At 36.2% G+C, this 26,968-nt stretch overlaps 3 protein-coding genes and 1 long non-coding RNA gene across 5 annotated transcripts; 1 reads left to right on the top strand and 3 right to left on the bottom strand.

Annotated features, from left to right (window-relative positions):
* Nucleotides 1-337: 337 nt before the first annotated feature.
* On the bottom strand, nucleotides 338-9,479 carry LOC127934089 (otolith matrix protein 1). The gene is made up of 9 exons (XM_052531267.1): nucleotides 7,484-9,479; nucleotides 6,312-6,448; nucleotides 6,004-6,106; nucleotides 5,688-5,873; nucleotides 5,293-5,467; nucleotides 4,531-4,598; nucleotides 3,948-4,132; nucleotides 1,851-2,022; nucleotides 338-948 (listed from the first exon to the last, which is right to left on the bottom strand). Exons 1-9 carry the CDS (start codon nucleotides 7,560-7,562, stop codon nucleotides 938-940), a joined length of 1,116 nt encoding a protein of 371 aa, XP_052387227.1. The 5' UTR covers nucleotides 7,563-9,479; the 3' UTR covers nucleotides 338-937.
* On the top strand, nucleotides 9,472-19,396 carry LOC127934064 (activin receptor type-1). The gene is made up of 11 exons (XM_052531250.1): nucleotides 9,472-9,628; nucleotides 10,780-10,855; nucleotides 11,426-11,505; nucleotides 12,490-12,741; nucleotides 13,018-13,232; nucleotides 14,252-14,351; nucleotides 14,494-14,640; nucleotides 14,755-15,030; nucleotides 15,554-15,751; nucleotides 15,890-16,020; nucleotides 16,631-19,396. Exons 3-11 carry the CDS (start codon nucleotides 11,439-11,441, stop codon nucleotides 16,763-16,765), a joined length of 1,521 nt encoding a protein of 506 aa, XP_052387210.1. The 5' UTR covers nucleotides 9,472-9,628; nucleotides 10,780-10,855; nucleotides 11,426-11,438; the 3' UTR covers nucleotides 16,766-19,396.
* LOC127934099 (uncharacterized) lies at nucleotides 18,873-22,218 on the bottom strand. Its single transcript, XR_008147708.1, has 3 exons — nucleotides 21,741-22,218; nucleotides 20,917-21,043; nucleotides 18,873-20,775 (listed from the first exon to the last, which is right to left on the bottom strand). It is a non-coding gene; the product is annotated as an uncharacterized LOC127934099 (long non-coding RNA).
* Nucleotides 22,219-22,887: 669 nt separating this feature from the next.
* On the bottom strand, nucleotides 22,888-26,467 carry LOC127934070 (cytoplasmic 60S subunit biogenesis factor ZNF622). 2 transcript variants are annotated; one of them, XM_052531255.1, is made up of 6 exons: nucleotides 26,341-26,467; nucleotides 24,766-25,308; nucleotides 24,285-24,542; nucleotides 24,045-24,207; nucleotides 23,679-23,794; nucleotides 22,888-23,448 (listed from the first exon to the last, which is right to left on the bottom strand). In XM_052531255.1, exons 2-6 carry the CDS (start codon nucleotides 25,304-25,306, stop codon nucleotides 23,198-23,200), a joined length of 1,329 nt encoding a protein of 442 aa, XP_052387215.1. In that variant the 5' UTR covers nucleotides 25,307-25,308; nucleotides 26,341-26,467; the 3' UTR covers nucleotides 22,888-23,197. The 2 variants fall into 2 exon arrangements, with proteins under 2 accessions (XP_052387215.1, XP_052387217.1); XM_052531257.1 differs by having other exon boundaries at nucleotides 26,263-26,345.
* Between the last annotated feature and the right edge of the window lie 501 nt (nucleotides 26,468-26,968).

The following is a 26,968-nucleotide window of genomic DNA, read 5'->3' on the forward strand; positions in this document are numbered from 1 at the left end:
AACTTGTATTAAAGATAAATAAATTATGAGACATTCCCTGAAAACACAGAGATAGACAATAATTAGATATGTGAGCGTACAAAATTCTGACAAACATTTTCAAGGACATTGGCACAAAATCCTCAATTAACCTGCAATCTCAATTACTAATGTTCATTAGCAATGTCATAGACAGCTCATTATGAATTTATAAGAGACGCTATTGTCATTAATAATACATTAGCATTCACACACTGGTGTATACGCATCAGCGTTTATGTAGCCTATTCGATAAGTTCATTTGAGTCGATGATTTGAGTTGATGTTGGCTAAAATATAAAAATGAGGATTGCAAATGTTTGTCAACAAAGATTTTTATTAATAAGAGAAGGTTCTATAAATCTAAGAGTGACATGACTATTTACACTGAAGTTCAAGTTTGGTAATATATGTTAACCTGGAGGGTCAGGATACAGCACCTTTAAAGCACCTGTTATGTCACAACCAACCATAAGTCTGTCCGCCTTTAAACTTTTTCATGTACTTGCATAAAGTACGCTTTGGCTCTGAAGGCAGAATGTGTATTTTGCATCCCTTGGTTGGTTTGTAATGAATTTATTTGGATTTATTAACAATGCTCAAGGCAGAATCCCTTCATGATTTGCTGTGTGTTCCCCTGCAATGCTTTTTTGCATAGAAGATTAGACATTTTCAAGTTTATTTTTGTATTTTTCCCATGGCAAGTACCTAGCTTTAGTGGCAAAGACCCAAAGAGGTGATATGTGATATATGGAGCCATACGAACACTGTGAGAACAGAACAGTAATAGTACTACAAAGTAAAGGCGACAGTTGGCTTTCAGCCCATATACGAGAGTAATACACTTAATAGAGAGTGCTTTAGAGTTAGTGTGAGAAGGATGGAGGGGAGATCTATAGTTTCCTCTTTCCTCATCAGATTAACACAAACCTGTAGTGAGAGACAGAGGACAGGAGTTAATTCAGCCGTGCAATGCAAGGGATCTTTACACAATTTCTGCTACTGTATATAGACAACTTCAATCACATTATGAAAAAATACTGAAAAAATAAACTAATGTAATATGCAAAAACTATCTGTAGGTCCAGTGTCATTGTTGACCGTTTTGAAAAACTGCACAAAAATTTGGGGTCGGTTCGATTTTTTTCAAAATAAGTTTTTAAAAGAAGTCTCTTATGCTCATCAAGACTACATTTATTTGATCAAAAAGACAGTGAAAACAGTCATTTACAATTTAAAGTAACCGTTTTCCTTTTCAGTATATTTTAAAATGTAATTTATTCCTGTGATGGCAGACTCATTACTCCAGTTTTCAATGACACATGATCTTTAGAAATCTATTTAATGCATCCATGCTATATAAAAGTACTAATTTCTTTCAAAAATAAATAAATATGAATGGTACTGTTTCTGTATCTGTAATGTATCTGTAAAGAAAATATTTTAAAGTTTTAGTTGTTCCTTTTTAATGCATCCATCCAAAATAATATAAGAAAAAAAAAACAAGATGCACCGGTGCATAACATGCCTTGTAAATATGCTTTCAGAACTCAAAACCTCAATCTGAAAAAAAGACCATTTAAACCTTAATAACCAAGATATTTTGTTGGTCTTAAAGGTACAGTAACAAAGTTAAATGGTTATTGTTCATTATTTGGAAATGTGCCTTTAATGGTCATTTAAATATTTTTGTATGCACATTCGCTAATGTTATAAGCAGACCCTAAATGAAAAAAATGAATGATATGACAATATAAACCCCTGTAGAAAACATTTACAATATTGACGTTAGCATAATACAGTAACTGCATAACAGCTCTGCTCCACTGTACCTTCACACTCAAAAGCCTTCAGCATGGTGGTGTAACTGGGCCCCAACCAGGACGTGTAGGTCCCCATAACACGCAGCAGCTTTTTGGTGGAGTCGCTGAACAGCACATCAGGTTGCCCATAATTCACCGAGCTGAATAGAGAGAATCCTTCAGTAGCATTAGCAAATGCGTTCTAGAAGACAGAAACGTGTAAAACAAAATAAGAAAAAGAGAAAATACAATCAAGCAGAATTTAGGGAATACTTGCAGAGAAGCAAATAAAAGAGAAAAGGGCTGAGAGTGGGTGTTAGTTTGAAAGATGTATAGTTGTTTCATTTGCGAATTTTAAATCTTTTTGGCAATTTTTGCTCATATTTTGCACGGTGCTTTGCTCAATATGTGTGTGTGCTAGTCCTGCTTTCATAACAGAGCTCACTGTAGTGTCATCCTCCCCTAATGACACACTGTAACGTGAGACGGTGTCTTGTGGAAATCAATGATCACCACAGGGCTCAGGATGGATGTATTGAACGCGTAGGTCAGCCTGATGTAATCTGTGTAATGCTCGAGACATTCAGAGATACCACTGTTAATATAGGTTTTGGCAGGGCTCGTATAATCATACCATTGACCGCTAATGTGCAGGAACAACACTTCCAATGAGAAATTTCATGCTCTGAATTGAACAAAAAGGATTTCAGGTTTTGTCTATTCACAGATTTTATATTATTTCACGGATAATATAATAAAAATGTGAATCAAACCTGATATCCACAGACAGTGTAACTCTGGCAGTATAAATGTCATTATATAATCTGTGGCATTTTTGTGTGTGTGCGACACAATGGGCTCCAAAAGTCTGAAACCTTTTTTTAGGGATGTAACGATGCACCCCAAGTCAGTTGAAAATCGATACAAATATGTGACAATTCAAATGGGTTCGGATATTAAACGAATTGTGATACAGTTGGGGGTTTATATGAATGTATCTCTGAGAGGAACTGACTGTTTTAGAAAAGTCTAGATGGAATTTTCTTTTCATCTTGCCTATAAGCGCTCTTATCCAGAGTGTCTACTGTTTATTTCTCGTGAAGATGTTTTATGTAATATAGTTTCACAAAGCTTAAGTCAAACCATTCTGTTTTTGCTTCAAATGTGGAAATTATACAATGTAATTTGAATCAAAAACTGCTCATGCTGCATGTATGCAGCATCTTTGTTTGAATTGTGATTAAAATGCAGTGGTTGCCTCTAATTTTAAATGGAAAGCACACAGGAAAATTCTTAGTTTATTTATATGAATATATTTCTTTTATTTGTAATATTTAATTATTTGATTTGAAATTAAACATTTAAATTTAGTTTTGTTAATTACATATTTCAACTTCAAAAAGAAATGTGCAGCATTTCGGCCAAGCAATAATTAAAGTAAACTTTTTAATATATAATTTGCCTTTTGCGTATAGTGAATCATATCACATTGTGAGTTGAGTGAATCATTGCATCCTTACATGTTTCTGATTTAATAAACATTTTCTTAGTTAAAATTAAAAACATTTCAATTTGAATTAAACTTGCCAAGACCTAGAAATAGTGTCTAAAAATAGTGCAGAATATTAAATACTTCTTCATTTCACATTAGGGGAGTAACAATTCATTCGTGTCATGATATTGAATACCGATCTCTCCATAGGATACTCTCACAATACTTTAAACAAAGCCAAAAAAAAAAAAATAATTATATAATCCTCTAATGCTTATGATGAACAGTTAGCAAAAAGAGCTGTTAATTAACCAGAATGGAAATATGCATTATTCTACATTAGATACTTATACTTGCAATACAGTATTAAATAATATATTTTAATTAATTAATAATAATGAATAAAGAAGGTAGAGTGAATATGTGAGCTTTCTAATTTACCATATTTGACACTATTATTATTAATAAATCTCTCATTTTTGGGAGAACTATACATGATACATATTGTCACATATTGTGACACAATGTATTGTCATACCCTATTTTTTTTTATGTGCAAAAACATATCCTGGATTTTCTGCCCGTTCTCAAACTTTTGGACTCCAATGTGTGACTGTGTGGCCGTCTCCCCTGACCTGTACACGTTCCAAGAACTTGTAAACGCGGCATTTGTCCTCCAAACGCACTACCACAGCATTGGTTGGCACGACAGCCAGGTGGCAGCTCTCGTGTTGGAACAGGTTAGCTTCTCTCCCATCAGGACACAAGAGCTTCAAGTCTTCCAGCTCCAGGTCCAAGGCCCAGGACTCCTGGTTCTTACCTTACATGAATAATAACCAGACAAAGATTTTTACAGACAGCGACAAGATCTAAAACATAAGGCATGATGTAACATTTGTCCGGATGAAACTTTTAAATATAATCTATATATCTCGATTAAACTAGCATCCATAATCCATGAACTTGGCTAACAGGGTTTGCTGAGACTAAATAAGGGTTTCACAGATCCCATCAAGCACACAAAGAGATGCATTGTTGGGAAATGCTGCCCCCCTGTGTCTGTCAGCCAGTGAAACATGATACAGATCATAAAGTAAAGGCAACAATTGTCCTCCTTCAGTCCCTTAAAAAACTTAATAAGAACTTGAAATTCTTACTGCATCTGGGCATTTTTGCCCTCCTGTTTAACTAGCTCTTCTTACAGCCTGCATTACTTACCCTGTATGTTGTCGAAGACTGTAGTGTGCTTAACAAAAGCAACATCCCCGAGATTCTCGGCCACACACCTGTATGTTTTAAATAATGATAGATATCAAATATATACACTACCATTTAAAAGTTTGGAATTAGTAGCTTTTTAAAGAAATGTATCATTTTATTGCACAAGGATGCATCGAATGAATCAAAAGTAACAGTAAAAACGTTTGTAACAGAAGTTTTCTTTTTTCAAACGAATGCTGTTCTTGGTGTTCATAAAAAAAATCATGAAGAAAACAACTATTCCAAATACACTTTCCATTCTTAATTAAGCAGCCCCACCATTTTCATTTTCTAATAATGAGACGAAAAGTTTCCTAAGCCCTAAATCAGCATATTAGGATGCTTTCTTACGCATCTTTAAACTGGAGTAATGGCTGCTGGAAAATGAGCTTTGCCATTACAGTAAAAAAAGGGAAAACATAAAATATATTGAAATAGAAAACAGTTGTTTTAAACTGTAATAATATTTCACAGTATTACTGTTTTTGATTAAATTAATGGAGCCTAGGTACATGTTCTCTCAAACACTTTTCAATAAACCATACTCACCCCAAATTTTAAAAGGTGTGGTAATATTATACATATACATATATATATATAATTTTATATTATTAATACATTACGCAATCCATTATTCTTGCTACAAAAAGCATTTTCATATTTTTAATAATGGTTCCACTAGAACATATGCATTATCTCCCATCTTTGATCATACAGCACCTAAGAGCTCCAGCCTCCCCGAAGTGCCGTTCCCGAGGGTTATTGACACAGATGTGGTGGTCATTATCATCCCCAATGCAGGCCTCACACAGGTTCCTTGGGTTATTTCCTTTGGGATCATGTTCTGGGTCCTTCACTCCAGGGACACAGCTGTATCCAAAGAAATCTCCTACCGCTGGAAACCATAGGGAGACGGATATAGCTTTTTTAAATTGCTGCCAAAGGGTGCAATTACATTCTCAATTAGCATTTTATATTTTACTTATATAAAAAATGAAAGCATTACTTTGTAAGTATGTCACCGATAATTAAACTAGATGTTGAGAGCTTTGTAATCTATCAAATAATATCAGTAACTATTATACACAGTGAAATACAGCATGGTAGCGTCTCACCATGGGGAAAGTTGCACTGCTCATCCACGCTGATCTGCGATGTGTTGACCAGGAAGCCGATGGGGACGGTCCAGCCCACTGTTGTCCGCATCCCTGGGTGACAGGAGCTGCGTTCATGCATCTCCAGAAGTGACAGATCACTGGATGATGTCCGTGCCAGTGCAACCACGTAATAATTAATGCCATCTGTGTCAGACACAAAACATCGGTAAAGTCACGTGAACATGCATTGATGTCAAGCTCTTTGACTAAAAATAATTTTTTATCAGATCTCTGACTGGTGCTTTAATGGTTTTATTAGTTGAAACATACTCACCCACACCGTTATAAGACTCTCCCACAGCCACATCTAAGCCATAGCAAAACCCAGCTGTGTAGATCTCATCCGCATACATAGTGGAGGCATCTGCAGTGCCATTCTGTTTACATCACAGACAAGTTATACTAAACCATAAACTGAGCCATTTCCCAAACATTTTGTAAGACTGAATAATCAGTTGAGAAGTTAAAGGAATGCAAGAAAAGCAAAAAGGAGGAGCAAAAATATATGAAACTTGTAATATTAGTCATTTTCAAACACCATATCTTATTTGATTTGCTTCTTGGGAAGCAATTTCCTACAACCTTAATTTGCTTCATGCAGTCAGTGGGACTTTGGCCCCTCACACAAAGGAGTTGTCCGCGGATGTTCCTGGCTGTGACGTTCCCAGCTAGATCCAGACACTTCTGCTCTTCAGCATCAGACACTGTGCACCATCTGACTGCAAAACAAATCAACTTAACTTAAAGTTTTTGCCACTAGAATGGCAGTCAGAAAGCTTGCTCTCACCTGACTGTTTTCATTTTAAAATAATAGTAAAGTAAACCAAAAAAGTAAAAAAAAAAAATTCTTCAAAGACGTCACTTCTAATCAACTTAATGAGGCAATTGCAATGCAAACGGTACTGAATGAGTTCTCATGTATGCTGGATCTTCTTTTGCAATTAATTTAAATTAAATTATAGACCCTGGACTACAAAACAGTCTTAAGTTCTGGGGTATATTTTTAGCAATAGCCAAAAAAATATTTTGTATGGGTCAAAATTGTTAATATCTCTTACATGCCAAAAATCATTAGGATATTAAGTAAAGATCATGTCCCATGAAGATATTTTGTACATTTCCTACCGTAAATATATAAAAAACTAAATTTTTGATTAGTAATATGCATTGGATTGGAAATGCATTGGATGCATTGGAAAATGCGATTTTCTCAGTATTTAGATTTTTTTTTTTTTTGCACCCTCAGATTCCACAATTTTTCGAATAGTTGTATCTCGGCCAAATATTGTCTTATTGCAATTGCAATTGCCTCATTAAGTTGACAAACCATAAATCAATGGAAAGCTTATTTATTCAATAAAAATTGGTTTTATGGTCCAGGGTCACAAATTAAATTAAATTAAATTTACAAAATATTTTATTTTACAAAATAAAATAACAGTTAAAATAATAAATGAAGTAAAATAATACTGAACTGAAATCCATTGGCAGGCACAATTCATATTTACCTATTAAAATACTGTCAAGCATTTAAGCATAAACGTTTAGATTAAAAGATGAGAAACATAAATTCAGATTGTTCAACTGTTCAATTGTTCAAACTTTTGATTAATCTTACTGCTATATAAAGTTCCCCAAGTTAATTCGGATATCATATTACTAAAGTGCAGAAACCCAATCCAAACAAGAACATTTTATTTTATAAATAGGAAATGTCATAATAAGATAAAAACAGTAATAAATACAGTACTTACTAATGTTGTTTTCGGTGGACATAGAAACCAGAACCAGTAGGAACAGAACCACAGCAAGGCGTCCTCCTGGATGATCCATGCTGACTTTTGAACAGAAACCTTCCGAATGGGCTCAGACTCACAGAGGTGGTATGGGAAGTAAAGTAAAGAAAAAGAAAAAACCGCTGGGGCTCATATTGCTACCTTTTTAGGGTACCCAGAAGTCTCAGAAACCAAGAGGGGAGGGAAAAACTTTCCATTAGGTCTTTACAGAAGTTTCTCCGCCTTTTTTCTTTTTCTTCTCAGATGTAACATTGTTAGGTTATTTTTCACTTATCCGATCACGATGGGCATCTAGTGTTTCTTTTTCTTATCCAGTGGGACCTCATGGCATGCAAGCTTTTGCACACTTCACTGCACCAGGCACCGGACAGGTCAGATCATTTCTGAGGTTATAATTAAGTAAGATACAATAGCTTTTTTGTGGACAGCCCTTAAAGCCCCTCATGATTAAACCAAAGGTACTAAACAAGCCAGGTTTGATTGGAGATATGGATGAAGGGGCAACAGGAGATTCTTTTGTGCCACTATACAATTGAGGAAGCATATAGGCCGCTTGATACCTCCTCTGCATCCTAATTTTCATATCACCTTCCCCATAATCAATGCTTTATTTAAGGAGACACGAGTAATCTACGAGATAGAGGACATGATTTCAGAGCCAAAAACAAACCTATAAAGGATTTTTCAAAGCAGTAAAAAGACTTTAAAAAATGGCAACTGGTTCAATATTTTATCTGTAAATCAGACTCTTTGCTGAGTAACATGTTTTTCAAGTTGTTGCAAGCAAAGGAAAAAAAGCAAGAGTGCATTTCCCCCAGAGGTGCAATTGTGTTCCACACAGCATTGACCTCTGTGCCATAAATGCCCCCAAAATTGCACTCCTTTGATTATACATGAAAAATCTATGATATTGAGTGGAAAGGAATTGTGGCTAGTCACTTGAGGGCTGTCAGACGCCTTATCTCCCAGCCCTTCGGAGCCCCTGACTCCCCATCCTTTTTTCCCCATATAGAAAATGACATGGCCATTAATCAACAAGCTATTTTAGAACAAAAAACTGTCAGGCCACTAGCTCATTTACTCCTATCATGCCAAGGACATTTTGCTTTCTTTAAGCAGCTATGTGTGTGTGTCTCTTAACAGTTTGTAAATAGTAATATAAATTATCATACACTTTCAGGTAAATTGATGCAGTACATTGAACTGATGAACATTACCTACAATTGTAAATGTAGAGGTGTTGTAAGGTTTTATATAATTTTCTCAAGGTTAATGCAGTCGAGTGTGTTTTAGGGCAGTGAGTAGCAGATTTGTACTGATCAGCATTTTTATTTTGCTATCATATTGATCTTTGAGATTTGTCTTAAAGGAATAGTTCACTGGAAAATTAAAATGAGCTTTTTTATTCATTATTCATCAGGCCATTCAAAATGCATTTGTTTCCACATCGGAACAGATTTTTTTGAAATTTAGTATCACATCATTTGCTCACCTGTGGATCCTCTGCAGTAAATGGGTGCCGTCAGAATGAGAGTCCAAACAGCTGATATAAACATCCAGCATATTTGCAGTCCCTTAATTAACATCTTGTCATGTAAAAGCTGTGTTTTCTAATGAACAAATCCATCATTGAGGTTTTTAAGCTTTAAACCATTGCTTCTGGTCAAAATAAAGTCCATAATATGTAATAACGCTGTTCCAACTTCGAAACAAATTCATCTAGGCTACATCTTGGAATCCTGGGGGCTAGTAAATTTTCAGCAAATTTTCAGTTTTGATTGAACTATTCCTTTGAATATAGAATAGTGATCAATAAGCTCTGTGCAATTGTTTGACAAGCAAAATTATTTGCTTCATGAGGTTGAGCCATGAGAGGTTGTCTGAGATAGAAATGTGTCGTTACAAAATAATCAAAGTTTCGGCGGACCTGCGGTATCCCACAATGCTCTCGCGCGTCGCTTGTTTATGGTGACGTCACGGCGCAGTCTTTTCAGTCTCTCTGGGTGGCGGCAGACAGTCTGTCGGCGTCTAACACACGACTTCGAATAAAACAGTGAAAACACGGAACATTAACACAAACATGAATCTACATCGCAGCTAAAGGTAAAAGCGATCTTTAATGTCACCTTGATTTGTTGGAAATAAAAGCGACGAGTTAAATAGTAGCCGTTGTTAGCACAGTTAGCACAGCTACTGCATACAGGCCGATTATTAACTTAGACAAAAGTTATAATGCAGACATTATTATGATATGTCGACAGATTAGGTTTTTGCGTGTTATTTTATATTTTTGTTGTTGTTTTTTTTGTTTTTGTTGTCTGTGTTTGGATAGTTGCTGTTGGCGATGTGATTACATTGCAGGCACTTGTCTGTTAAAGCAGATCATTTGTAGTGTTTGTCAGCCACCTTCTTGAGCACAAGAGTCTAATCTAAATAATCTGCTGGTTTAAAACAAGTCTCTATTATTAACAGCTCTGTGTGTGATTCATTGCATGTCAGTCATTTTGATTGTTTGGTTGCCTTTAGATCATATCAATAAAGGCTCTCTGATCTTCACTGAAAAGGTTCCCATGGTCACTAAAAACCTGTAAAAATATCCAGGTCTGGAAAAAAAGTGTGTATATATATATATATATATATATATATATATATATATATATATATATATATACACTGTGTGTGTGTACTTTTTTCCAGTAATGCTAGACTATTTTGCTTGCTAGAAAATTGTAACGTGTGTATAAAATTATATGAACACTATGTAACAGGATCCAGATTAAAAATTAGAACATTTTTTTAAAGTGTATATTTCAGAATCATAACCATTTAAAGTTTTGTCATGAACATCGACACACAATGTGCTGCTGTCTGTTAAGCAAAATAAGTAGTCAAATTCATACTAATTATTTGTATAATAATAAAATAAATTTTATGAATCAAATGAAACTAACTGAAATGCTCATGATAAAATTAACGAAAACAAAATAAATAATTCATATAAATGCAAAATAGGGGTATTTTTAGGGATCCTTTGCATTTCAAAAAAGAAAAGAAAAAAAAAGCTTGTGTTAATATGGTGAGCAGCAAAAGGGAATCAAGCCGTTAGTAATTTCCAGCTCTCTGACTATCAGTGTGTGGAGACTTCCAGGCACCCTTCTTATCCTGTCACTTACTCCTTCCTGAAGAAATGACCATGAGAAAGGCACTGCTGGGGAAAAAGTTTAGCATTCAGCTTTGGTTTCCATCTTTTTTAGGATCCAATGGGTAGACAGAGTCTGGCTGTGCACATATTGAAAGGCTGTACTGAGAGTCACCTGAGAAGTTATACAAGTAAGACCGCCCTTGACGCTCTTGTTTAAAATAGCATTTTAGACATTTTGAAATTATTTAGATTTTTTTTTTTTTGGTAGTCAGGATTGAAGAGACATTGGATAAAATGATGCTACATCATTTAAAAGTCAGTTTTCGAAAAACTCCCATTCTATAATTAATCATGATGTCCTTCTGAATTGTGTCCTTTATGACATAGTAATGTAATATTAATATTACAAAGTAATGGTGAGTCCTACACACCCAAAATGCTTGTTCCTTTCTGTCTTTCCTAAAGTGCTCTTCCACTCTCTTTGATGTTGCTCCATAATGGGCATCTCTCTCACCACGGTTGCCACGGAGACGGCCCCGTCTGACACACACACTGTGTGTGTGGATATATTTGTTGCATGTGAGAGAGGCAGAGCACTGCTGCATTCTCAAAAAGAAATGATCTGTCATCTTTTTGGTTCTGTTTTCTTATTGATAATTGATTCTTGCCTACTGTTCTGTAGAACTTGAAACTAAGCAGGTGATTTGTGGTGTTTCTTGGTTTAAATGTGAATTTGTAACACCTTGCTTTCCTTACAGTGCAGTGAACCAAATGGGGCATTGCAGTACCCGAATCATCGTCCTATTCCTGCTTCAATTCTTACAGACATCAGCTAAAGGTAAAGAGCTGGAAAACGTAAATCACTTTTTCTGATATATTTTTTTTCCTCTTAAATTTTTCTTATTACATTTTACTTTTATTTTTGTAGTTTTATTATTATTATTATCATCATGAATAATAATTATTATTATTTATTTTTATTCATTTATTTTATATGTGATGTGAGTAATCCTTAAGGGATAATTTCTTATTTAAAAAAATTAATACTTAAGCATAAATTAAATTGATTACAGTAAACAATCTTTTGAACTTTCCATTAATTAAAGAGAACTTTTTAAATTGTAATATTAAATATTTTTTGAGAATCAAATCAGTAATGAATACTGTACATTCAGCTTTGCTATGTCAAAAATTAATTACATTTTCAGATATATTAAAATGCTACAATTCCTTAATTTTAATAATATTTCAAATATTACTGGTTTTACTATATATTTTATCAAATAAATGCAGGGTTGATGAGCATTTTTGGATGTATTATCCCTTTAAGGGTGAACTGATAATATATGTTTCACTTTGGCATCTGGAAATAGCATGCCTGAGACTATAGTGGCATTAACCAATAAGTCGTAGTTAAAACATCTAGCCATAACTCTGTAGGATTGGTGTACCTAGCCGTATTTGTACTTTCATTAGGTTTCGTTATCCACTCTCCTCAGATGCTGTTAGCGTGTCTCACAGAGGACATAAAACATGAATGCTGGGTTAATTGATCTGTGTCACTGATGCTCTCTGGCCTTTATTCTGTGTAGTCAATTTGTAAAGTCGACATAGTTCATTGTCACAGGAAATGAAGGCAGGGAGAAGGGAAGAAAACAGTCTCAGTTATCAGGCAGAGAGTCTCGTCTGTGCGGTGTGGCGTCATGCTGCTCTTCCTAAATTAATTTCATTGTTCCCAGAGTTTTTGCAGCTGGTGACAACTGATAAATGGATACAGACTGGGTCCCTTTTTCCTTCATTTATGATTTAACTCTCTCTCCAGATGTCTCCATTGACTGCATGTGTGTCGGCAGTGATTGTAATGAGCAGCAGTGCACTGGAGACCAGTGTTACACCTCTGTTATCATTAGCAACGATGTGACAACGTTTAAACGTGGCTGTCTTATCGGGTCGGAGAGCAAGCGCATGACCTGCTCCGCAACAGCCTCTGCTAGTCATGTCGTAGAATGCTGCTCCCAGCACATGTGCAACGCCAACGTCTCCAAAGAGACCCTTCTTCGACTTCTGCTGACAAGTAAGTCCATCCATTCTTTACAAAGTTGTTCAAAATGTTGTTTTATAATTTAAGACATTTTTGTGACATTTTAGTAACATTAAAAAATATATTATATTATATTAGTTTCATTATAAAAAAATAAAAAAAAAAATTAAACAGCTTTGTATACCAAAAACTGTCATCCAAAAATCATTGGGCCATCTTTGAGCCCAATTATTATTTTATCTTATAATTTATTTATACTTTTATAATTTAATAGTTAAACACATTGATGGTATTTGTGTCTCTGAAAAGGTCCAGAAGGAGAGGCAGCTGTGCATTACCGTGAGGAGATGCTGGTTTTCTTTGTGTTGGGGCCGTTTGTGGTTCTGGGATTGCTGTCTGTGCTGGCTTTGCTGGTGTGCCGTAGACTCCATCATGGGCGTCTGGAAAGACTGCATGAGTTCGACACTGAGCAGGGGGCCATTGACGGGCTCATTTCATCTAATGTCGGAGACAGCACACTTGCGGTATTTCATTTCTATAGTTTACTAAAACTTTCAGGTGATTTTTTTTTTTTCTTTCTTTTTTGTCAGAAGAATTTTCATAAGTGCTCACCAAGCCTGCTACTTTAAAAATATTATGAAATACTATTACAATCACAAAAAGTCTATTTGAATGTTTTAAAATGTAATTTATTCCTGTGACAGCAAAACTGAATTTCCAGCATCACAACTTCAGTCTTCAGTGTCACATGATACTTCAGAAATCATTCTAAAATGCTGATTTGATGCTTGAGAAACATTTCTTATTATCAATTTTAAACCAGGTGTGCTACTTAGTATCACTGTTTCCATTAGGGCTAGACGATATTGGGAAAAAATGACATTGCGATATTTAATTTTTCTGCTATATATGTATTGCGATATGAAATCTAATCAGATTTTTTCTCACAAACAAAAATGGGGTGAGCAGCAGATTTACATTCTCATTTTAAATGGTTTAAACATAGACACCATCGTGTCAATTGATTAATATGCGCGAGGGAGAGAAAACAAGAAAGCGCTCGTGTTGTTTGAAGTGCGCTCTCGCTCTCTCTCTTGCGCGCGCGCGTGCGCTCTCTCTCGCGCTCTCCGCGAATCACATTCGTCAAGGGCCGGGGAGCAGCTGGCACGTACAGTTAATGAATAACGGATCAACTACGACAGCATACATCGCACATCCTGCGATGTGACTATCGTGGATTCGTATATCGCGATATCGATGCTTAAACGACACACCGTGCAGCCCTAGTTTCCGTAATTGTTTTCATGATTGTTTGAATATAACATTAAAACAGCTTTTATTCGAATTTTAACAGTGTAAATGTATTTACTGTCACTTTTTAACAATTAAGCGCTTCATTGCTGAACAAAAGTATAAATTTTTTCAAAAACAAAAGAATCCCACTCACCCCACACTTTTGAATGCTGCAGTAGTTTAGCCGAATTTATTCCGTTTTTAGTCTTTAACCGTTAGATAGTGCTTTATTAGTCTTGTTGTTTTCTAGGATCTGATGGATCACTCCTGCACATCAGGCAGTGGTTCAGGACTGCCCTTCCTGGTGCAGAGGACGGTAGCACGGCAGATCAGCCTGGTAGAGTGTGTTGGTACGACAAATCATAGCATGACCTGAGTACATATTAGACTATGACACTTTGACTATGATGTTTCACAGCTTTTACAACACATTACATGATTAATTAAATCTTGATGTATGTGCTAGAATTTCTCTGTGTCCTGTTTTCTCAGGTAAGGGACGGTATGGGGAAGTGTGGAGAGGTCAGTGGCAAGGAGAGAATGTAGCTGTGAAGATCTTCTCCTCCAGAGATGAGAAGTCATGGTTTAGAGAGACAGAAATATACAACACTGTTCTACTGCGACATGAAAATATATTAGGTGAGTCGGACATCTTTGTTATCTCATATAATAGCATCTTTAATGCTAGAACAACAACAAAAAAATAGCTCAATACAGTGTGGGTGATGTTATTTTAAACTCTTTTCTTTGCAGGATTCATGGCTTCTGATATGACCTCCCGAAACTCTAGCACTCAGCTGTGGCTCATCACACATTACCACGAAAACGGCTCTCTCTATGACTACCTGCAGCGTGTTGCCGTGGAAATGGCAGATGGGCTGCACATGGCGGCGTCAGTAGCCAGCGGGCTGGTGCACCTGCACACGGAGATCTTTGGCACTGAGGGCAAACCGGCCATCGCTCACAGAGACCTGAAGAGCAAGAACATCCTGGTGAAGAAAGATCTGCAGTGCTGCATCGCTGACCTGGGTAATTTCTTGCATGCCCTTTTTTTAAATCATAAGTGACCCTGTGAATGTAATGAATATTAATTAAAGGGTTAAACTTTAGAATAATGGTGTATTAGTTAATGTTAGTTAATTTATTAATTAACATGAATAAATGAACACTACATTTATTACTGTATTTAATCATCTTTGTTAATGAAGATACAGTTATTCATTGTGTGTTCATGCTAATTCACAGTGCATTAACTAATGTTAACAAGCACTACATTTGATTTGAATAATGCATTAGTAAATGATGAAATTAACATTAAGATTAATAAATGCTGTAGAAGGATTGTTCTTGCTTAGATTGTTAACTAAAGTAGTTAACTAACATTAACCAATGGACCATTATTCTAAAGTGTTACCAAGTAAATATATTAATTTCTTTAAATATATATATTTTTTTACTGAGCCCAAATTTTTGCACGGTAGTGTATGATGATAATAAAGACAATCAGGTGATTTTACACTTCTGCTCTTCATCTGCTTGTGTCTCTTTGTAGGTCTGGCAGTAACACACACGCAGTCTGACAATCAGCTAGATGTGGGGAATAATCCTAAAGTGGGAACCAAGCGCTACATGGCACCGGAGGTTCTGGATGAGACCATTCAGACGGACTGTTTCGATGCCTATAAGAGGGTGGACATCTGGGCCTTTGGGTTGGTGCTGTGGGAGATCGCTCGCAGGACCATCAGTAACGGTCAGCTACCTGGATTCTAGTCAGATTTGCAAAGCCTTTTCTATATTTTATAAGTATTTAAGGACAATATAGATCAGAATGTTCTCCAATTAAATTTTCAATGACACTTTTTTTTTTTTAAACAATGTGATCTTGTAGGAATTGTAGAGGAATACAAGCCGCCTTTCTATGACCTAGTGCCTAATGACCCCAGCTTTGATGAGATGAGGAAAGTGGTTTGTGTGGAGCAACAAAGGCCGTTCATTCCCAACCGCTGGTTTTCAGATCCTGTAAGTACTGATGAAACACTCTCTGTATCCCTGTAAACGTATTTAAAAGCTAAAAGCCAGAACTGAGTTTGCATTTTTGCAATTCCAGCTTTCACAGCCTCTTTGTGCTCAAAATCGCAATCTTGCAAATCGTGCTAACTTAAACGATAACTGTTAGGATTGAAGTAAATACTGAAAGAGTTGTAGAACGCTGGTGGTGTTGTTGAAGTCATGTGAGGGGGAATTAGTATGTTTATAGCCTAACTTTAGCTTTTTACTACTGGTGATTTGTGTTTAGACTTCAATAATCATAAATAATGTGAACAAAACATGTCAAAATAATACACTTTTGTTGGTCACAGAGTTTATTTTCTGCAGTAATAAAAAAAAAAAAAAAAAAAAACAGAAAAATCCTAACAGGTTTTTGTTGAGCGAACCAGGGTGATGCTAATTTCAAGATTGGCTTGTGAAAATACATCATCCCTGCAGCACTCTATAGAAGACCATCTTTATGCTAAAAAAAGGAACTTAATGTCTTATATTCCATATGTAAATGTTAATGTTTGTAGTCGACAGGAGATCCGCACTGTGATCTGAAAACTAACGTCTGTGTGTTTTTGTGTTGTCACAGACCCTGTCTGCTCTGGTGAAGCTGATGAAAGAGTGCTGGTACCAGAACCCCTCAGCTCGACTCACTGCCCTGCGCATCAAAAAGACTCTGGATAAGATCCACAGCTCACTGGAGAAGGGCAAAACCGACTGCTGAGGAGAGAGAGCCGCAAAACTACTGACCGCTCGCCCGCTCATTATACAGACACTGTGTATAACCAGACCATTGGATTCAAGCGCTGGCATCTGTCCCAATTCTAACATGCTGTTCATTTGCTTTGTTCTTCATCTCCATTGACCTAAAAACCTTTTCTAGAGAATTACTTTTATGGATTATTTTTCCCACTGAACCCGGCGGGACTCCCACTTCCCCTCCGGAAACAGCATAAAGCAGAAAAATATGGATAAGGTCTGACAAGCCTTGAATTGAACCTTCCCTCATGGAGTTATTTTTAGCGCCATCACGTTGTCTATTTAACCACTGGCAAATGTTTAATATTTGTACTTTTTGGGAAAACAAAGAGGACAGGAACACGCTGAAATGCAATCAGTACCCGTGTGTGTGTGTGTGTGTGTGTGCGCGCATGACAACCCGAAGAACTTTATAGCTGTAACGTCACTTGCTTTTAGAAATCAGATGTTTTTGAGCTTTTCAAAGGTCCTTGTAGATAAATAGGCCAAAAATCAGTCCGTTTTTTGAATTTGCTATAGTGGACTTGTGTTATAAAGCTCTTTGGTTACAAAATGCCACTATGTAGAGTAGAGAGCTACAGACTGGTGTCTTTAATACGCCTGTTTAGAGAGTTCACCAAAAATTGAAAAATGTGTGATCAGCCTTTAAAGAATGTTCATGCTGCTCTTTTTCCATACAGTGAGTGCATTTAGTGACCAGGGACTGACGAACTCCCTGAAAGTGAAAGAAACATGGTCATATGGGTTATGGAACACCATAAGGATAAGTAAATGGGGACAGAATTTACTTTCCCTTTACTCCCAGTCTGGTCAAGCTCAGAGCACCCTATGAGGGCTTCCTTTGACATAAGGCCTTTCTGACCTGTTGCCTCTATGCCTGCCTGATAAAAGCCATTGTAGCACATCGTAGTGCTTTTTTTTTGTAGCAGTTTGTCTTTCTCTTTGCCCTCACCGGCATGCGTACTTGATGTTTCTTCACTGACAATCAGCCGCTGTCCAAGTAGGGCCTGAATTATATGCTAAAGTTATATAGAAAACCCTACTTATTAGTGTTCAAGGTGACTTGTCAACACACTAACAGAGCTAGTCATAAACGGTCTCTGGTTTTGTGAATTGGCATATTTGTTTACCCTCACGCTTTTGAATTAGTTTTCAACATTCACCATGAACCAAGAGAATGCTGAAGATTTGTACATTTTAAACATTTTAGACTATTTGTAAGTTCAGCATCACTCTAATATTGGCTTTGAGTTTTACAAAGGAAAACACTATCATTATGTCCCAATTCGAAATGGTTTGTGTACGTTGCTTTTGGTTTGGGTTGAGTTGTGTGACGCTTTATTAAGAATTTGTTGATGTTGTCATGAGACACTACATGAGACGGCTGCATACCGCTCGCCACTGGTCACTTTTGCTCTTCCAAATTTTTTACTTTTACATATTTGTGTTCTACATGGGAACAGTGTAAGGAATTAGACTACAGGAATTGTTGCATTATGAACTGTGAATATAATGAAGAAACCCTATGTATGATGTTACTGGAATATAAATGCAAGAAACAGTTATGAATTAAACACAAAACAAAATCAGCTCTTTTCACTCGTTGAACAGTGGAATGGTTTTTCTGTCACGTCCTTGTGCTTAACAAAAGGTTTCCCATGCTGTGAAAATGCTTGTTTTTAGCAGTAGATTTCTAGAATTGGGTTGTGGATTATCATGCATCTGTCTTGGGTTTTCCTGTACAGGGAGATGAGCTAAATGAAGCCTTAGGAAAGGTTCCCCATTGTCTGAGTCTGCTGGGAAATGGCCTGCTTATCTGTGGTGATGTTTACAGGAGGTCTGCAGCATCTGTCTGATAACCAGTGCTTTCAGAGCTGGTAGCACATCTGCTGAAGCTAATGAGAACATAAATGGCAATCGACAGACACAAGATCAGTAGTAGACCGCTTTAGTAATTGTCATCTGAAATGAGCTTCAATGTAGTTCCACTGCATTCTTCCAGATGTATTTTTTCAGTTAGAAAGGAACAATATTTGTTTTTCATTTAGCATGATAGGCGGATCCTTTCTGAATTCTTTGTATGTGATGGCGGGGATTAACAGCCATTGTTAATGACAATATTTTATTGTCTCAATGTATTGAACAATTGTTTGTTAGTGAGGAACATTAGACAAATTCTGGTGTATTTACATGCAAAAAAAAAAATGTTGCTGGGCTTTTATTTGAAGAATTCAGTGCTTATTCAATTCTTCAAAATTTGAGATGGTCTTCTTTTGATGTGGCTCAATAGTTTCAATGCATCATCAAACACAATTCCAAGAATAATGTCAATTCCTAACTGTACGCCTTTCAACGGGTAGTTCTTTCCAAATAAAAAATGGTTAAGCTACTGTTTTTATGAATGTTCAAAGAGGCTGCAATTCTTTGTGTTTTCTTCAAAATCAACCAAATTTAAATCATAACACACACATCATCTCATGTTTTTGCCTTAGCCTAAAATCGCTGTGGTACGCATTTGATAACTATGTATATTTTCATCAATTGTTCATGCTTGTTTGTCATATCCCTAAATAAAGAAATAACATTGTCTGTATAATATGAGGGTATTGGGTAATTTAATTTAGTTAAAGGACTTGTTTTGTTTGCTTTAAGGAGAGCAGTGATGGGTAAGTTACTCAAAAAAAAAAAAAAAGTAATCCAATACAAATTACTAATTCTGTAAAATTGTAATTAAATTAGTGATTACTGCGTTTAAAAGGAATCAGATTACGAATTACTTTACTTTCAAGTTTACTTTTCAAGTTATCAAACCTAGAAAATACGCTACAAAGAGAAAAACCTAGTTCTTTCATTTAATAATGACTGGAAAAATACACAAGTATATTATTTTTATTGCCTACACTCCCAATATCTTAAAAACCTGATAAATAAAAAAAATAAAAGAAATAGGGTGCGCTTTCTGCATTCAGTCTCTGTCGATATCTTCCTGAAAACGATTCACTAAAATGAATGAAAATGATTTTTTTTAGCTCACGTTCTCCAGTGATTTATTAAAAGGCATAATGACGGGCAAAACATCATAATTGTTAACACTGTATTTGTTAAGTAACGTAATTGTATTGGCATAACTAACTGTAATCAAATTACGCATTACCAGGAAAAGTTATTAATTACAGTAATGCATTACTGTGTAACGCGTTATACCCTACTCTGAAGGAGAGGTTGGTTAAGCAGGCTTGGTTTAAGAGACTATTTAATTGTATATAAATGTAACTCAAAATGTCTACAAATTTATAAAAGCAGTTTTGAAAGTACCATCACTAAGCTGGGTACTGATGGATAGCTGTATTTACAACGTATTTTACAACTCAATGGGAACATGGAGGACCATGGGAAGGGGTACTCCTATTACAGTAAGCAAAATATATCTTAACTCTTATGATCTGTATAATCTTTTAATCTACTTTTGTAAGACTGAGACCATTATACCAGTTACACTCAAGACATTTCAAATGATACCGGACATGACTGTTAGTTCACTTGCATTGACAATTTCAAGTAATCATTTTGAGCTGATTGAGTAGAAGGAAGCATAGGGGAAAGGATTTAAAATGAAACAAATGGCCAGAAGGGAAAGGTCTCCTGCACCTCCACTCTGTGGGGTGTCTCGAAGATGCCCGTGTATGTTTGTATTGTCTGTTTCTCAGGAGATCAAGGTATCTCAGGTTCTTTCATCCTTACAAAAGCGTCTAATGTTGGTGTTCATTTCTGTTAAACTGGAGGACCTCACCACTTCTCGGCCTAGAACTGTCCCTCAAAGCGACCCATAGCACAGCAGTCTTGAGACCACCTGCATTAATGGACACATTCCTTCCAATATGGCAGCTTCCCTTCACCCCTATCCAGCGGCATAATGAAGTCTCTTTCCTCTTAAGAGGTTCTCCAACACACAGCCTGCCTGACAAGTGAGGATACCTGGAAGCCAAACAATTCTCTTTTAAAGAAATGTCTTAAGGTATAGGATTTTGAACGGGTTATTTATATTCAAATTTGTCACTAATCATAGATGCTTCATGAACAGTTATAATAGATAACAAGGTGATCTAGCAAACACACCTGAGATCTTGTCGAATGTGATGACTTGGTTCATTAATGAAGTGGAAAGGATGATCTCATCAAAAACAGGGACACTTCCTCCAACCAGACCTGTGTTTCCTCAATTTGGACACACCGCTCAATATACCTGTGAAAAACATTGGATGATTTGTTAAAACAATTCATGTAACAAAATACAGATGTAAAATTCAATGTGATAACGGAAAACTGAGCTAAGAATCTGAGAGCCCTCTTCTGTTGTTTTGGGTCTCAGGAGTACTTCACTATTACCTTCAAGAAAAACACACCCATTAAGTGAATGATCGGCGCTATTTAATCTTAATTACTATGATTGTCAAACACTAAGCTTAATTATTTTTGTTTGAAAGAAATAATGCTTTTAATCAGCAAGGATGCTTTAAATTGATCAAAAGTGAAAGTGAAGACATTTTACAAATGATTTTTATTTTAAGCAAATGTTCTTTTGAGCTTCCTATTCATTCATTTTTTTCACATAATATGAAGCAGCACATCTGTTTTTCGACATTGACAATAACATGGATTTATTCTTGAGCACCAAATCAGCATATAAAAAATTATTTCTGAAGGATCATGTGAAACTGGGGTAATGATGCTGAAAATTCAACTCTGCATCACAGAAATAAATTACGTTACTATATATTAAAATAAATTTTTTAACAATTGTAATAATATTTAACAAATTTTATTAACTTTTTTTTATCTTCCTGTAAAGTTTTGAACTAAAATGTGACAAGCACTCATTTCTAGAAAGATCATACATAAAACTCTGAAATTATTCTTTAGCAAATTCAAACTGAGTTCACCTTTCACTGTCTTAAGTCAGTCTACATCGCTGGACTTCAGCAGGTCTGGATCAGTGATGGTTCTTCCAGGCAGCAGTGTTCTAAAGAAAGCAAGGTCTTCCTGTGTGACCCTGGAGAAGGGTAACCGTGGTGGGGCAGCACCCAGGTTGGCTGGACTGGCTCCCAAACCCTCTGCTGTGGGTTTCAGAGCTCTTCCGTCTACACTGAGAGCAATGCTGTACTGTGGGCACAGTGACCAAATATATGTGGACTTCAGAGAAAGTCTAGCGAATTTCTGAAAGATCCCCATATCTGTTGTGGAGAGAACATGACACAGATACCTTACATTTCTAATTGCAAATATTGTACTTAAATATCATTAAATGGACAGACAATTGCACATTAACTTCAGTCTTACTACATATTTGCGTTAAGGAATAAATGGTTTAAATAATGAACCAGCAAATCTATAAAAATTATCACAGCATACAATATAATCATATTTTATTCTGGTGATGGCTATCCATTTACATGTTGTATGTAGAATATAGTAATAATAATAATGTATAAGAACACATATCTATTAAATATAATGTCTCTATCAGATTATAACAATTATATCATATATTATCTTCAGACAGTCTTTTACGTCACTGCAGAATTATAACATTATTGATGGGCCGCAAACAGTTTGGTAGAGACTCATAACAACAAAATATTGACCCAAAAAATTACAAAATGCAATTTCCCATGGTTCTGTCTGCATGTTACATTAAAGGGTTAAAAGCTTTAATAAACATTCTGTTGCTTTGATCCTTTAGTTAATTATCATTCGTTACGCTCATTCCAATTCTGGAGACAATACATATTCGGTAGGAAACCTACTGTGTCAAGAGGTGACAGGAGTTTCGGCTGATTTCACATTATATTTCATCTTCTAACATTTTTCCTTCAACACAGTTCTGTAAAAATGCTATGATTAACTTCCACGTTATTTTTGAGTTTCTGCAACATGATTACAAGGTGAAACAGCACGGTTTATCAGAGTACAATTGCGGACATTAATTCAGAGGATAAGCATTTGGTTCCAGACTCAATTATTATCGTAACGTTGTGTAAGTTTTAACTTACAATATTTTATCTTTATTTTCTGAAAGGAATACCAAACTTTAAGTCAAGCATTGCTTATTTTATTGATAATTTATACAGTTGGTTTACATAATGTTTTGTCTTTTACAAGGGGTACTCAACTCGGAAATGGAAATAAAGGTAATTATGAACAGCAATCTCATTTTAATGCTAGAAAAGCACATAATTTGGATATCTAAAGCACAATGTTTCCTTATACACTATGGATGTTGTTGCCTTAAACATTCATGTGTTAGCACCAATTTACATCTCAGCTGAATCAACACAGAATACTGCTATGAACTCTGAAAAGCTGAAATGTGTACTGGTGATGCTGAAGGTTAATTGGTTTAGAACATGACTTGAGCTCTGAAATGGGTCTGTTTGTTGGCGTTATTGTTCATGCCCATCTTCAGCATCCACTTGGACTTGGAGTGACTTTGCAAACCCAACTTACCAAAGTCTCCTGCCCATCCAAGTGCTTTGTACTGTTTAAGGACTCGACCAACAGCCTTCTGGTTATGAGCTGGAACCAACGCCCTCTGAACACCAAACCTCTGCTTATAGTACCTCATCAGGGAGCGATGGCCAATCTTAGCACCTGCAGCACACAGCAAAAACAAAGTTTGGTTTTACATGCATTGTTATTTCAATTTAAAGGATCAAGTCATGAGAAATGTACTTTTAAGAGTAAAATCCTGATGGAATCAGTTCTTCATATTCTTCTTCAAATGCAAATATTTCTTGGCATGCTTAATATTTCTTCTAAATATCAATAAAATGTCATAACCATTATACAGAAACGTTGTAAATACAGCTATCCGTCAGTACCCGAGGGCAACGTGAGCTCCAGCGTCTCATCATCAATCTCTACAGCCTTATCATCAGGCAGTTCACCATCCTTCATCTCCACATCATCTCCATCTTTAGCATCAGGATAACTGCTCCTGTGTGTTTAGAGGAACAATGATTATCGCTCACATTTAAATATTCCATTACTGATGATTATATCTAAACCCAGAGCCTCTGTCTCGGACTATCCTGAAACTATCCTAAATGACATGACAAATCTATTTAAAATAGCAAAGTAAAAACAACAATCTCACAGTCATCATTTATTTCCTTAAAAATCATGTAATGGAAAACGACAATCCGACAAAACACCAGTTCAAAGGACTTTAACAAATGTCTGTGTACCTGAAGTCGTAGAAGTCAGCGAACTCCAGTGCGGCGTCTCCGTCTGTGAAAAGTTTGCAGTGACTCTTGTCGGTCATGTATGCCTGCACCGCTTCAGTAGAATAGAATGACTTCCCTTTTTCATTACACCATAAGCACACCTTACCAACCCCAACCTTCTCTCCTACAGAGAAACACACTGATAACATATTCTAACAAACAAACAAAAAGTTAATAATGTCCGTTTTCTCTCTGGCTTACCTAGGTATGAAATAAGTCCTCTCAGGTCCACCAGATACTCAATATCAGGGATGAAGAAGCTGTGTGTTTTGGACATGTGTGTCATGTTTCGGGTGAGTGAGTGTGAATGATGTCCGCAGAACAGACAGTCCTTCACTGGGATTGTCCCGGGGACCGGAGCTGCCCCAGATGTGGAGTCCTCCTCCATCTCCTCCTCCTCCTCCTCTTCTTCTTCTTCTTCTTCATCACCATCCATATCCTCATCAACATCCTCCCATTCTTCAAAGAAAAACAAAGATACTTAACGGTTTCAAAGCAAATCAGTCAGATTTATTTAAACGGAACCTTGTACAATACGGATTGTTTCAAAGCAGCTTAATGACAATTTTAAAACATAACTGCAGCTTTTATGTATTCATATTCATCAAGTATGGAACTAATTGAATTTCATCTGTAAAGCAGGTCGACAGTAGATAATAGAACAAGCCAAAGGCGTTCTTACCCTCCTCCTCTTCTTCTTCACCCTCCTCCGCTGCGATCTTCTTGGCCTGCTGCTCGAACCATTGCAGCCGAGGCGGTTTGTCTGGTCGAACTGTGATCCGCTTCTCTGTGGCTGTAGAGGGGGTGTGTCTCTGCTGCTCCCGGAGTGCTTTCTGAAGCGCTTCGTTCTGTGCGTCTTTATCTAGCTCCGCCCCTTTCTCCAGATTCTTCTCGTTCATTCGCTGGACAGTCTCCTGGGCGGCAGCCAGGGCTTTCCTCTCAGCCTGCTGGTGTTTATTGGATTGGATGTGATTGCTGTGAGCATTGTCAGTGGAGAATTTTTTGTTGCAGGTGGCGCAGTAGCTGTGTTCGGCGCTCTGACTCTGCTGCTCGGCTGCCGCCCGCTGCACCAGCACTCGCTCCTGGAAGTTTTCTGCGGTTACCGGAGGCATGTCTGCAACCTTTCTCTTCAGATTGTAGCGGTGCCAGTCGGTTTTATAATGTGCCCGCTGGACCTCCCCATCAGAGAACTGCACACGGCAGCTGATGCACGTGTACGACATGACTGCAGAAAAAAATACGATGATTATGAATCAAATTCTATCACAGTATTTTTACATTTGGGTCTCACTTGTGATCCTGGCAGTCAAACGTGCCCTAAGATTATAAGCATTACATATTATTTCAGTGAATTTAATGTATTATATTTTAGTTTAATCCATTTTTTTTTCATGCTATTGAACAATATCCACTTCCAAATATCCACCTATAATATAATATATTATTTTATTAATTAAAACAGTATTTAAGTTAAAATAGAGCAAATGCATTTAAAACTGAACGTCTGGTGGCAGATTGGATTGGTGATAAAAAATAATAATATTTACTATGTTCTAGAGACAATAAGCTGTGCAATTTCTAGGTGCTGAGAACAGAATAGACTTTTACGTAATTACTTATTTCTGCATTTGGACAAATATTTAGACATTATCAAAAGCTGCTGTTTAAAAAAAAATAAAAATTAAGGTTTGTTTGTGCAATGCTATAAAAATGTGCTAAAATGTTGCTATGTGTGAGTGTCTATGCTGAATTCTCTGAAGTTATTTTGAACAGAAACCTCAAAACAATATATCGAAATATTGTTTTGTCCAAAATTATGTAATCAAATAAACAGTGGAATAACAGCTGTATTTTTGCATCTAAATCAACAAAATAACATACAATTTATAATATTTTACAAAACTATTGTAATTTAACACATTATTTAGCTTGAAGTTTGCCACAACTACACCAAACCAGATAATTAAAGTGTACAATTGGACCGTTTGAATCAAACCTGTATTTATTGTATTTTATTATGTAATACTGATGAACGACAACTATCTCCGGTCTCTGCTACATTAGATAAGACAGATACTCAAGTTTTATAGCATTTTGTGGTTTCATACGTAACGTTACTTTATAGCATCATAACAGTGTTACCAACCCATTAAATCACGTAATATTTGTGCATACTCACAACAAGAATAACGTGGTAAATCCCTATAGGATTACTTCAATATAATTCACTTTCAAAGACCAGAAAATGTGATCTTACTTGGTTTATTTGATCGTCCCCAGTAGATGTTTACAGCCTCCTATCTCTGACGACACGAGTATGGTGAAACAACAACCTTAAACTTTGAACCGGGACACAAGTGAACTGACGGACACTGCGCCGCCCTGCGGTATGGAGGAGAAACGACCTTTATTTATATGCTTGTTTCTTTGTACTAATCTGTGATTTACTCTGCAGCAGTGATGCTTCCCAAATCCACTCATTTATAATTACTGTTATAATAGGCCTATAGAAAATTCCAACTTTCTGTGGCAGTAAAACGTTGCAGTGCAGTTTAAGATTGTAGTTAATTGAAACCTAATATTTGTTGACCACTTATCTGAATATCAGAGGGGATATTTCTTTAATGTGGTCCTAAAAGTGGCAACAGCCCTGGAATAAATAAATAAACAAATAATAATAAGGACTTTAGCGTTAACCAGATGTATTTACAGGTAAAAAAAAAAAGAAAGAAAAAAGAAAAAAATATGGAAATTTCAACCACCTATGGCACAATTTCCTGTGAATCAGTCAATGCCATCAAAGATATGCAATAAAAAGATAAAAAAACATGGTCCATAATGCTACATGTATTTAATTAATTAATATAGATGAGCAATGATAAGAT

This window comes from Carassius gibelio, chromosome A2, assembly GCF_023724105.1.
Source record: "Carassius gibelio isolate Cgi1373 ecotype wild population from Czech Republic chromosome A2, carGib1.2-hapl.c, whole genome shotgun sequence".
NCBI classification, from domain to species: Eukaryota; Metazoa; Chordata; class Actinopteri; order Cypriniformes; family Cyprinidae; genus Carassius; species Carassius gibelio.

What these genes read in the sequence shown, in the direction of transcription:
- LOC127934089 (XM_052531267.1), bottom strand. Translation starts at nt 7,562, where the DNA reads ATGGATCATCCAGGAGGACGCCTTGCTGTGGTTCTGTTCCTACTGGTT. An exon ending in AGAGTCTTATAACGGTGTGG is followed by an intron (nt 5,874 to 6,003) that starts GTGAGTATGTTT and finishes TGTCTGACACAG; the next exon opens with ATGGCATTAATTATTACGTG. An exon ending in AGTTCTTGGAACGTGTACAG is followed by an intron (nt 2,023 to 3,947) that starts GTCAGGGGAGAC and finishes TCTGTCTTCTAG; the next exon opens with AACGCATTTGCTAATGCTAC.
- LOC127934064 (XM_052531250.1), top strand. Translation starts at nt 11,439, where the DNA reads ATGGGGCATTGCAGTACCCGAATCATCGTCCTATTCCTGCTTCAATTC. An exon ending in CTTACAGACATCAGCTAAAG is followed by an intron (nt 11,506 to 12,489) that starts GTAAAGAGCTGG and finishes CTCTCTCTCCAG; the next exon opens with ATGTCTCCATTGACTGCATG. An exon ending in TCTTCGACTTCTGCTGACAA is followed by an intron (nt 12,742 to 13,017) that starts GTAAGTCCATCC and finishes GTCTCTGAAAAG; the next exon opens with GTCCAGAAGGAGAGGCAGCT.
- LOC127934070 (XM_052531255.1), bottom strand. Translation starts at nt 25,306, where the DNA reads ATGTCGTACACGTGCATCAGCTGCCGTGTGCAGTTCTCTGATGGGGAG. An exon ending in TGAAGAAGAAGAGGAGGAGG is followed by an intron (nt 24,543 to 24,765) that starts GTAAGAACGCCT and finishes TTTTCTTTGAAG; the next exon opens with AATGGGAGGATGTTGATGAG. An exon ending in AGGACTTATTTCATACCTAG is followed by an intron (nt 24,208 to 24,284) that starts GTAAGCCAGAGA and finishes GTTTCTCTGTAG; the next exon opens with GAGAGAAGGTTGGGGTTGGT.